We start from the raw sequence: 12,907 nt of genomic DNA, 5'->3' as shown, positions 1-12,907 counted from the left end.
GCTGAATGTTTTTAATGCTGGTTTGTGGTTAAAAGCCTAAGCTGTGAGCAGCTCGCATGTTCTTTCACTTCTCTCAGAGATGATGCTGAAGGCAGCTTTGAATGTACAAAACGTAACGTTATCTTTTTGAATAAACAGACGCAGAGTTACCACGTTCTAGAGATTTCCATAGAAACACATAGTGTATAAGTTACTATTACACAATGATTTTCGATATCTCTTGTGTTTGTGACGATATTTTGTTGACGTTGTCATGGTTTCCTGTGGTGTATTTAAGCAGTGAAGTAACGATTCTCTCTCTTTCCCTCACAGCTCATCGGGTGCCAGTGTGGTGGCCATAGACAACAAAATTGAACAAGCGATGGTAAGTCATCCTGCCTTTCCCATCATAAACATTGCGTATCCTAACATATATTGTGTTTACATGCCGTAAGAAGGCTTTCGAGTTGCATCAGTGTCGCTGGAATGAATTATGTAATCATTATCAAACGACTGTTGCTGTCATTGTGAAAGCGTCGATATAATGCCGCTTTCATTGTTCATTCGCGATAGGCTAAGTATAGTCCAAAGTAGAAAAGCTAATAAGAAACGAGCGAAGAGTTTGGTGTTTGTTTGCCGACTTGCCTGGTTTTGTCTGCGTACTACTCACGCGATCTGTGCGCCTTGTTACTGTTGCTAGGCAAACCCCAAAGCTTTTACTCCTAGTTATAAATATCTCGGCTTCTGATTGGCCTGACGCGCTGTGGGACGGCCATTTTGTTGGTTTGGTGACGGCATAAAGGGGGGTGGGGGGTTGTGGGTGGCGAGTGGGATGCAGGTTAGAGCTTTTCAAGGATTTACTCAAATGGTGAACGCAGCATCTCTCAGTAGATTGGGGTTTCTGCACGATCTGTGACCCTGGAGAACAAAACCGTGATAAGTTGCACAGGAGTATTTGTAGCAACAGCCAACAAAAATTTGTATGGGTCCGTCCTTTTATGCCAAAAACCATTAGTATGTTACGTAAAGATCATGTTCCATTAAGATACGCTGTAAATTTCCTGCTGTAAATGTATCATTTTTGATTAGTAATATACATTGGTAAGCACTTCATTTGGACAACTTTCAAGGGGATTTTTTTGCACCCTCAGATTCCTAACAAACCATTAATCAGTAGAAAGCTTATTTATTCAGCTATCAGTTGATGTAATCATTGATTTTCACTTGTATGTATCAGAAAATTATTACAGAGACAGCTGAGGTTAATTCAATAATTTGCAGATATTTACTTGCTATCTACATTTCCTGTTCATCCAATACAGTAGGAATCAGAAGCATTATAAAGCTAAATATATTTGATTGAATTCAGTTTATTGAAAACTGTAGTGCAGTTGTAGTAATAAAATATGTTTGTGGCACGGAGCGCCCACAATAGTCAAACGAACCGGGCTTTGGGGGTCAAACGTGCTCGGGCATGGTTCAAAATGCCTGGGGCGAGTGCACCCTAAATCTAAATGTAAAAAAATGGACCCTTATGTGACCCTTTATAGTCCAGGGTCACATATGATGCATGTAAAAGAATGAATCTAATACACAGATGTTTTGCTTTGAATAAACAAAAACAAAAAAAAAAGTTTGAAAATAACACTGTTGTCCTCTTCCAGGATCTGGTGAAGAGTCACCTGATGTACGCGGTCCGTGAAGAGGTGGAGGTGTTGAAGGAACAGATTAAGGAGCTGATTGAGAGGAACTCTCAGCTGGAGCAGGAGAACAACCTGCTGAAGAACCTGGCCAGTCCGGAGCAGCTCGCACAGTTCCAGGCGCAGGTCCAGAGCGGCTCTCCTCCGCCGCCGTCCTCCACGCAGACTCCTGCCCCGCCGGCCCAACTCACAGCACAGACCTCCGGCCCGTCCGCGTAGCACCCAGCCAGAGCTGCTGTTGAGGGTGACGAGTGGCTCGAGACAGACTGAACAGACATGCCTCACTCACACATTTGACTGACGAAATTTGCACACCTTTCGAAACTTGACAGATGTCAAACTGAGGTGATTTACACGCCAGTGACAATCCAGTTGGGTGGGACGTTGCCAAAATCCACGGAATGTGATGGTCAGGAAGAAAACGATCCCGGAGGACACGATATAAAGAATCACTGTGCCTGTGTCTGAAGTCCCCATGGTTTTCAGTCTGGTTTCAGTCTCCCTTCCCTTTGTAGTGTACATGCTGACTGTGAGCTTCTAATAAAGCAAGCACTTTTACGGTGACGAATGTGACGAGGCTTTGAAGGGCTGCCGATCTGTGCCCCAGCTGGCATGGGGACGGCAGACGCATTGACTTCCACAGCTGCATTGGCGTAATCATGACACTTTTTGTTTTTTGGATGAAGAACACGAGGAGGGTTGATGCTTCAGATCCTCTTTCGTTCTCTGTGCCGTGAGAATGGCAGATGAGCTGAAATGCGAGGTGGACCGGCTGTATATTATTGTATGATTAATGTAAGTATTTTGTAAAATAGCGATGTGAAGCGGTTAAAGAGACACTATATAGGTTGTACAGATTTAAGGTAGTTGGCTTACCCAAGAGACATCATCCTTCTTTTTTAAATGCTGTTAAGCGGGATCGGTCTTACGATATTTATCTGACAGATAGAAACTACTCCTCTAACGCCTCCTGTACACTACTTTGTTCCCTTGAGATGATTTTGAAGTATTACAGCCATGTGATTTCTGTTTTCAGTTTGGACAGTGAAGTATTCCGGATCAATCTTTGAATTTAAAGTTACTCTCGACTATCATATAGCTGACCTGGATTTGCATTGTGTACAACTCGTATGCTTATGTTCTGTGCATGTTCTCCAAACCAGGAGATAAGTTGTAAAATACTGTAATTGCTCTCGCCAGTTGCTTTTCACAACTCTCAATAAAGTCATGTTTGTGAACACCGTTGAGAAGAGTCCTTGAGATGCTTTCGCTTATGTGATGGACCGGGATACTGGAGAAACCGTAGAAATGCTAGTCAGAATAGAGTTTATACAGACTGGTATATCATTTTCACATTGTGGTTACCGTTTTTTTTTTTTCTGAAAAAATCGGTTTATTAAAGACATGATTAAAACCGATGAATCGACAGATCTTTGGCATACATCTTGAATGTAACTGATTAGCGTTAAGTATTAATAACATGAATTAAAAGTGATGTATGAAGATATTAAAACTCAAATGAATGTACTGTATGCATGAATTGTTCACTCTTTGATCATAAAGTGGTGTTCATTCAGTTCATGCCCATTTTGACAGCATTACTATGAAAAGTTACCCAAATTGCATTATTTTGTTGATCTTCATAGTACCGTTCATAATTTAATCCTAAACCGTACAATGCATAATGGTTCTATATGGATGGGAATCTAAAAAGTCCTTTATTGTGACTTGTAAAATCTAAACACTGACTCATTTTAAAGTAACTGCTTTCTTCTCGATCCATGTTTTCTTATGAACTACAAAGCTAGAAAACTGATGTTCACTGAACAAGAAGCAAACTCAAAGGTTGCAGATTAAAATCCAGATGAACCATAAATTTCATAAAGATCTCTGATTGTTATCCTCACCATTAGGATTGTCTATACACTTAATGTTCTGTCTACTAATTTTACACAACAAATGTACTTTTTTACATCTACTGTAACATTCATGAAAATTCACATAAAAAATATTTTAAAAAAATTGGTTGACAAAAAAAAAAAGAAAGCAAAATGTATACGAGTCATTATCCAAATGTGTTTGACGTTTATTTGAAAAAGGCTCACGCAAACACGGTTAAATAGAGAAATAGATCATGGCAATCATCAATCAAACAAATAAATATGACAAAAATGATAAGATGAGTCAACAACAACAATGGTTTTGTAGAAAAGCATGTGCTCCCTTCCTCCAGGGACACTGTAAACATGTGTGACAATGTCATGTAGTATTGTACACTAGATCCAGCTCAGCATACAAGCCTCTGACCCACAAACAGATTTCACCGATCAGTCCGTCTTCAGATTGTGTCCAGTCCCCCAAAAATCACATTCCCATTCGGATACTCTGAATTATCTGAAAGATGGCTGAAAACAAACAAACAAACAAAAACGTATTAGTTTAGTAATACAAAAAACATGGGAAGCTTAATAGCAAGCAGCAAACTGTATATTCCATAAAATACAAATTTAATATTACCTGATCCACAAACAACAAATACAAAGAGTGCCAAAAGCCATGGCCCCACCGGATATTTCTCCTCCTGTGGTCGCTGGAACAGTCAAAGTCAAAGTGTTTCAGAAACCAAATATATTCCACAAACAAAATATGGTCTGGAATGTCTGTAAATCTGTTTACACACGACACAAATATCTACATAGTGTCACAGAAACAGAAAGAAAACAAACACATGAAGACTCGGTGTTGTGTTTGTCTGTACACAAAACTCTATATTTAAATTAGTATTTATTAATTTTGCTGTTATGCAATCAATTACATGACTATGTAATATATATATATATATATATATATATATATATATATATACAGTACAGACCAAAAGTTTGGACACACCTTCTCATTCAAAGAGTTTTCTTTATTTTCATGACTATGAAAATTGTAGAGTCACACTGAAGGCATCGAGGGCTATTTGAGCAAGAAGGAGAGTGATGGGGTGCTGGGCCAGATGACCTGGCATTCTCTAGTCACCAGTCACCAGACCTGTACCCAATCCAGATGGTTTAGGGGTGAGCTGGACCGCAGACAGAAGGCAAAAAGACCAACAAGTGCTAAGCATCTCTTGGGGAACTCCTTCAAGACTGTTGAAGACCATTTCAGGTGACTACCTCCTGAAGCTCATCAAGAGAATGCCAAGAGTGTGCAAAGCAGTAATCAGAGCAAAAGAAGAACCTACAATATGACATATTTTCAGTTGTTTCACACTTTTTTGTTATGTATATAATTCCATATATAATTCCACATGTTAATTCATAGTTTTGATGCCTTCAGTGTGAATCTACAATTTTCATAGTCATGAAAATAAAGAAAACTCTTTGAATGAGAAGGTGTCCAAACTTTTGGTCTGTACTGTATATATATATATATATATATGTATATGTATGTGTGTGTGTGTATGTTTATGTGGTTTATGAGGACACAAATTTCTATAATTATTATATGTATAATACGACATTTTCAGTGTCCCCTTATTTCAAAAGGTGTATCAATCATACAGAATAAATGATATTATTTATCTGAAAATGCTAAAGTTTCCTGTGAGGGGTAGGTTTAGATGTACGGTTGGTGTAGGGCGATAGAAAATATGGTTTGTACAGTATAAAAACCATTACGCCCATGGAAAGTCCCCATAAACCATAAAAAAGTGTGTATGTGTGTGGGTATGCGTGTGTGTGTGAGTGTGTGTGTGTGTGTGTGCACATTCGGTGAAGTTTCGGTAGTGACGTTTTTGTTGTTGTTTTTTTTGTTATTCCCTAACATTGTTACTGTTTCAGTAGTGACAACACATAATCCTTTATTTGGGGGAGTAAATAAAATTTTAATACAGTTATGCAATTTTTTACTACTGAATTTTAGTATGTTTTTAGTAGTTTTGTAAAATTCTGTAATTGGATGTGCTCGCTACCCAAACATTACTGTCACTACCACTAGTTTGAATATTTATAAAATATTAATTATTTTTGAGTTACCTCTAAAAACGTTTTGATAAAATAGCAAAACCTATATTTACACGGTAGATGTAAACAAACTCTTAATTGGTCAGTGTAGCCCTTCTTATTAAATGATATTTAGGAAGTGACAAATTTGGGGAGAGGGAAAATATTCCAAAACTTTTAGAAAATACAATATGAGAATTAACTGCACAATCAATCATATATTATTATTTGCATACATACAAAATTTGAGGAAAATACATTTTGTTTCCAACCCTGAAGGCCCATATGTATATATCCAGAGGGGCTCGAAAGTTGTGGAAACTTTTGGAATTTGAAAATCAAGGTAAATTGTACTTAATTTGTGTTCTGGGAAACATGCAAGTATCTTCTGTTGCTTACGAAGGGCAGAACTAAATGTAAAACAATTATATTTCAACAAAATAAGAAAAATTTGGCCATCTTCATCGTGTTCAAAAGTTTTCACCCCCCAGCTCTTAATGCATCTTGTTTCCTTCTGGAGCATCAGTGAATGTTTGAATCTTTTTAAATAGTTGTGTTTAAGTGCCTCAATTGTCCTCAGTGTGATAAGATGTATCTAAAAATCATACAGTCACTGCTGGAAAGGGTTCAAATATGCAAAGATGCTGGAAAACTGAAGAATCTGCAGGACCTTAAAGATTTTTCTGAAGAACGCTGCTCAGTTTAACTGTTCAGAACAAACAAGGGACTCATGAACACCCATCACAAAACAGAAAGACAGTCGTGGATCATCAGGCAACAGAACACAGTATCAAGAACCAAGGGTTCCCAAACTTTTGAATGGGGTTATTTTAATAATTTCTGCATTTTTGTTTTTGTCTTGTGGACTAAATACACATATTTTGTGTACAATATCTTACTCAGGACAGTAATATATAAAAATAGCATGCATTTAGTATGATCTCTTTTATTTTTTTTAAATCATTCACATTTCCACAGATTCTGCAAGGGGTGCCCAAACTTTCTAGCCCCGCTGTGTGTATTTTGGACGTTACACGTTCTTATTATTAACATTCTTCATCATGGGATGTTCATCATGCTTTAACCCTTGAACACAAACACATCGGATGCTTTCACTGACGCCTGAGGCAGAGGTTGTGACCCAGTTAACCTGCACCTTTACTAGCGACTAGTAAAGGTCAGATTAGTTAAGCGCACCTGTCACCAGCTCGTGACTGTCGCCATGGCAACAACATAGGCGTCAACGTTAACCGAATCTGGTTTATATCGTGCTTCTCGACTCATAAAGACAACTGAGCAGATTGTGATTATGTAAAACAATAGCAATCGCTTGCGAATTAAGCCTAATTTAAGAGGATACCGATACCGAGAAAAATTAACGTTAGGTGAAGTCTTAACTTAGACTCGCCTCGTATGATGTCTGAATAAATCAGCATCTTTAAAAACCTCTAAGCGTGTCTCAAATCATGCACGTAAACACGAAATCCACACAGAAAAGCCACGATCTCCATTCATCTGCATGTATTCAGTCGACAAAGGCTTGTCTTACCAGGGTCTTCGCCACGTTCCCCCTCTGGGTGATGTTTTTGCTGTGCTTCTCGTTTGCCATCCGGATTCTCTGTTTTGCTACCATCTTCCGAGCCAGCGTAAAGGTATGAAATAAACGCTGCTGTAGATCAAACAGGCCTATGTTGCTTTATGTGAGGTGACGCTTCAGTCCCCTTCCCTGCACCTGCTCCCCTAAACCGAGCTCTGGGGGACGGAAGTGCGCCTCCATGTAGACTAACAACGTCTAGAGGGACGAGCTCGCTATTCATCTCCCAGCTCCAGTAAACTAAGCTTTGTTATTTCTTGCTAATGTTTTTGTATTTACAAATTAAGTAAAGACTTGATATATAGCCAATCAAACCCCAATGTTGATACGACATAAATAACTAAAATAATATTTGAATAATATATTAAAGTGATATTAAATTAAATAAACATGCTATTCCCTGTTGGGATATCCGGCTCAAACTGGTAGTTGTTTTGAAACATTGAATGTCCCATCTGTTTATTTGCTGATCCAAACCATGAACTAATCATGGTTATCCAAGACGGTCACAAGCTGGTTTAAGTTGGACACTAGCTGGCCATAGCTGTTTAAGGATGGTCATTATAGTTTGTCCAAGATGGTCACTAGCTGAACCAAGCTGACTATGGCTTTTCCAGAATAGTAACTAGCTGGTTTAAACTGGTTAGAGCTGGCCCAAGATGGCCAAAGCTGTTCCGGCATGGTCAGTAGATGGTCCAAGCTGAGCATAGCTGTTCCAGAAAGACAATTAGCTAATCCAAGATGGTTATAAACTGGATCAGGCTGGTTATAGCAGTTGCAGAATGGTTATTATCTGTCCTAAGATGGTGACTAGCCAAGCTGACCATGGGATTTCCAAAATGGCCTTTAGCTAGTCCAAGACGGTTGCTAGCTGTACCAAGCCTACCATGGCTTTGAATGGTCACTACCTGGTCTAAACTGGTTATTAGCTGGTCCATGACAGGGCCAAGCTGGCTATAGCTCTTCAAGAATCGATATTAGTTTAGTCCAAGGTAGTCATAGCTGTTCCCGGATGGCCATAGCTGGTCTAAGATGGTTATTAGGTTGTCCAAGATGATCTTGGCTGTGCCAGGATGGTTGGGAAGGTTACTTTGATCTAATAGGTCACAGATTACAAGTTACGTTATTTAAAATATAATAAGTAGTGTAACTTTTTAAATGACTTGTTAAAATGTAACCGATTACTTTTTCCAATACTTTTCTAAATTTGAAAAGAATGTTATTCTGAAACATTTAAACCAGTCAGTGTTAACCTTACAGTAGTAAGCTACTCAACAATGATTACTCTCATCACTTGAATTAAAGATTAGAATAACTTAATTTTGAAGTACAGCCAAATCAGACTATAACATCTCTTTTTTTCACTTTGAGATTGTTCTGAGGTTAAATACAGATTTAAATCACATAGTTTAATAGTTACGATACTGTTTTTGAAATCAGATCTTTGCATTTGACAGGAAACACTGGCATCTAATAATAATGCTGTTTTCAATGTTTCAAGCTAACACCTGAAACATTGGTGTTTCATAATTTAGAGCAGTTAATGCAATTTGGGAAAGAAATCAATCAAATTTATATGTTTGGAAATATTCATGTATAACCCCCTTTGTAATCGTTAACATTTTGTAACTGTAATATATGTTTTCTCCGTAACATTTTACAATGACATTTATTTTGTAATTAATCACGTAATTTCCTAACTATAGTAACGCCCCAACACTGCTCATCTTTAGATGGTCATTAGTTGTTTAATCAGTTAATGTTGTAAAAACACATCTTGATCTAGTATGACTATCAATTTCCAAAAAACCAAGCTATCCATCTTAAGCTGACGTTTCCAGCAGGGATTTCTTCCATTGCTTCCTGTCTGATGCTTTGTCTAATATCGATCGTGTAGAACTAGTGTTCTTATCATGTAACTTTAAATTGCAGGGGACTTTTCATTTATTTGTAATTCTTCAGGGAGTGCAGTGCTTTTCCACTGAGTTTCCCCACAACTGTCGAGGTGCATAGTGCCCTATTTTTGCTGTATTTTGGAGTCGGTGCCAGTGCATCAGATACGAGGTTGCCTCAGCAGTCGGCACAGGTCCTACAAGACGATAACTGGGTTGCTTAGCAACTGCATCAAGGCGGTTGTGCACACACATCAGCGCACACCTTCAATGTCACAGCGGAGAGCTCAGGCTCACATTTCACAGCACAGCACATGTTGTGATGCAGGTCCACGGTGCACTTTCCATTTCTGCTGCATTCAAGACCCGTCTAGTCATGAAAAATGACACATTGTGCATCTCCTCTGCAGTATTGTGGCTGACGCTGTTTTGACATCTTCTGTTGCACATGTATTTGTTTTATCATTTATATTCGAATTAAAGACCCTTCGAGCATCAACACAACATTCAAATATGATAAATATTACTCTTCTTTAGCTGACAGTTTGAAGCCATTATATTACATATCTCAAATGATCTTGTGTACTCAAGGGCATGCGTTGACTTTCTGCAATAAACTCAGCTTTAGCTTTTAATATGACCACAACACTGGAGAACTGAGATGTGTACTAACAGTGAAACATAAAAACTGCTTGTAAATAGCACACCAATACAGCAGACAGTCGATCACCGACTGCAGGCAGCAGTCTTTTCATTTCATTTCAAGGACAGGAGGAGCATACTGGATTCTGATTTGGTGTCTAGACACTTTTAGATTCAAACGGGTGAAGGTTAAATAGGAAAGAGGAAATAGCGGGGCCTGTTATGTGATCATAGCTAGAAAGATTAAGGAAGTAAAACCCTCAACCAAGGATTCACCTTTTACTTCCTCTTTTCGAGCTTGAAATCCTGTTTCTTTCTGTTTCGTTCCACCCTCTGTCCTTTGCTTGCCCTCACACACATTTACACATACAAATTGGAGCATTCGCTCTCTGAATTCACCTGATTCAGAACTCTTTTCCCTCCTCCTCGTGTGTCCGCAGCACAATGTCTCTCTGTGTCAGGTGCCAGAACAAAGTACTTAAGACTGGCCCCTTATGTGTCTTTCAAATATTAACGATCATTCGAAATAAAAAGACTCAAGCACACTCCGTTGTCCTGCAATGTGGTGCCAGTGCAGCTACATTTTCAACCCCCGAGTCAAAAGAGGGAGAAGAAATGTCTGACCTAGATTCAGATCTGTTTTCCCCTAAATTACTCGTCCCCAATTATGCTTCAGCAAATAATATTTAGGTATGGAAAAGAGGAGGAGACACAAGGCAATTATCATGGATTGCTTGAGTCATACGTTTAACTACATATGTCTGATAATTTATTTTAATCAGATGGATGTGGTATTAAAATGATAGGTGGATGCAAACGACATTGAGGTAATGAATAGTTCTTTAGTCTGAGTCTGTCTGGGCTTGCCACACCATCTTTCTGTATGCATTGACATTGCAAACCGTCAACAATCATTTAATGGCATAATTCAGCTAAAACAATACAAAAAAAAAAAATTTTTTTCATTGGAACATAAAAGAAGATATTTTGAAGAATAATTTTCTCCTGTTCTTGTCCACATAATAAAAGTTAATGAGGTCTGAAAGTTTTAAAATGTCCCTATTGTGTATTATCCCTATTACTTTCATGCGGTGTGTAACACAGCTCTAGTGAATGAAAACATCTGGCAAAGTTTTAAATCTGTAAGTGCACCGTGTATAAAGTTATTGTCTCTCAAAAGAAAGAGTCGACTGAATCACTGAAATGAGTCGCTTGACTTCACCATGAAACATTAGCATATTGCCGCTCACTTGTTGGTCTTTTCACGTTGGTCTGAAAGAAAATGCAAATTCACTCTTTGCCACTAGGTGAGCAAAAAATAGCAGTTTCCCCCGTAATGCTGCTCACAAACGCTGCCTTATCAGGAATTACAGGCATGATGAAATGAAACTGAGACTAAACGACCAATCACCGCAGATTAGCATCACTCAAAGGAGGGGTTTGGAAAAATTCATTGTTAAACTCATCGTTTGGGAGTCGGTGAGCAAGTAAGGTAAAAATAAATACATATTATAAGACAATTAAAGTGTTTTTGACCTTGCATACTTTCAACCTGTTGTTGGGGACTCCCAAAACCAAAATATGAATCTTTGATTACCCATAACAGGGGCACTCTAAGCAACAAAAAGAGACATTAATGTAGCATGAAATGAATATGGCTCGATGTTCAAAGACTTCTGAAGTGCAAAAGCTGCACAATCATTTTTTATTGTCAACGGCTCTAAAAGTAAAGGCCTCGATAAACAATAAACGATTGGGTTTGATGACATTTTAACAAAATACAGCCAAAACAGTGTGTTTTGATATTACCACTCAAAATTTTCACTTGACCATGCATAATTAAATAATGAATGGGTATAAGCTAATTTCAAACAAAATAGTCAAAACAAACTTCCACAATATGTGCCAGATTCAAAACTGAGTCACTGGCCATTTCATGTCATGCAAGAAGCATGCAATATAATTTTCCCGAAACAATTCTGAAGGGCCGTTTTTCCAATGTAATACTCATCTAAAACTGCTCACAGCAATGTGGGTGGCATCTGTGGGTAGCATTCATTTACCTTGAATACAAAAACAGCATCAAATATGCCATCTCAACTTTCAAATAATAACTAATGCCAAACCAAATTGAAAAATGTGGCCAAAGTCATGGCATTTAAGGTTTTCATCACCATATTTGATGAAGGCTGTTCGAGTGCATTGCTCTTGGTCTCTTCTAAACCACTGAGATATTAAGAACCAAAACAGTCAGTATTTTGATTCAGTCCATGCCTGTCAAATCTGTCTTCTGAAGCAAACACATTTGAGAAGCACTGAGATGGAGATCAGAGTCATGCGCCCTCCCCTCCCCCTCCCCCTCCAGCAGCCCATGAATTAAAGGCACGCATGTCTCAGTCTCAGAGAGCTGCACTATATGTAGGTCATGATGAAAAGTACTTCCGCTCACCCCCGACGCACCTCCTCTAAAGTCACATCCCAGGTCTTTGTCTGGCCAGCTTTGTGCTGGTGTTTTGTGGAGCTGACACTGTAGATGCATCCCTCAGGAGCAGACTGAACAAGAGGGGCATATAAGAGACCCTTTACCTCTCTGTATGGCTTTTTACGGAAAGCTGTCTCGAGGGTTTGGAGCCTTTGGTTCCTCTCTGAGACAGTCACATTACAGGTGACCTGTTTGGCCAGGTTAAAGAACGACGAGTAATGTCCTCATTTCGGCTCCCTTAACCCCGTGAATCCTGACATATGAAATAGCAGTCAGGATTGATTTATTATTACTTAAAATGGAACAGTTTATTGAACCTTTAGACAAAAATATTACAAAAAGGATGTAAGTTGCAATTCTGAAAGCTTGCAATGTAAATCAGTGAGATCTTTAACAAACTACTTGCATAAAATGCATAGAAATAGCTTTGCAGATTTGATTAATGGGGGCAAAACTCCAAAATATAATGAAATGCAATACAGTGATAAATGATCCTCCAAAGTCTGTTGTATCATTCTTGATGTTCACATTTTAACATGATTTTTAAAAATGTATTAAATGGAAAATCAATCATTTAGTCCAGTAAATGGTTATCTTAAAATATGACTAGTAATATAAATGTCAGT

At 38.4% G+C, this 12,907-nt stretch overlaps 2 protein-coding genes across 4 annotated transcripts in view; one reads left to right on the top strand and one right to left on the bottom strand.

Moving 5' to 3' along the window:
* tsc22d1 (TSC22 domain family, member 1) overlaps positions 1-2,929 on the top strand; it is a 39,919-nt gene extending 36,990 nt beyond the window's left edge. For all 3 annotated transcript variants that reach the window (XM_052565549.1, XM_052565551.1, XM_052565550.1), the window contains exons 2-3: positions 313-364; positions 1,644-2,929. In XM_052565549.1, the coding sequence (XP_052421509.1) occupies positions 313-364; positions 1,644-1,898 (307 nt within the window). In that variant the 3' untranslated portion in view covers positions 1,899-2,929. The remainder of the gene's footprint in view (positions 1-312; positions 365-1,643) is intronic.
* Positions 2,930-3,744: 815 nt separating this feature from the next.
* serp2 (stress-associated endoplasmic reticulum protein family member 2) lies at positions 3,745-7,594 on the bottom strand. The gene is made up of 3 exons (XM_052565583.1): positions 7,221-7,594; positions 4,197-4,269; positions 3,745-4,084 (listed from the first exon to the last, which is right to left on the bottom strand). The coding sequence occupies exons 1-3, from the start codon at positions 7,302-7,304 to the stop codon at positions 4,044-4,046; spliced, it is 198 nt and encodes a 65-aa protein (XP_052421543.1). The 5' UTR covers positions 7,305-7,594; the 3' UTR covers positions 3,745-4,043.
* Positions 7,595-12,907: the final 5,313 nt, after the last annotated feature.

This window comes from Carassius gibelio, chromosome B9, assembly GCF_023724105.1.
Source record: "Carassius gibelio isolate Cgi1373 ecotype wild population from Czech Republic chromosome B9, carGib1.2-hapl.c, whole genome shotgun sequence".
NCBI classification, from domain to species: Eukaryota; Metazoa; Chordata; class Actinopteri; order Cypriniformes; family Cyprinidae; genus Carassius; species Carassius gibelio.
The sequence above is the reverse complement of the archived record's forward strand: the minus strand, read 5'-3'. Positions and strand labels throughout refer to the sequence as shown.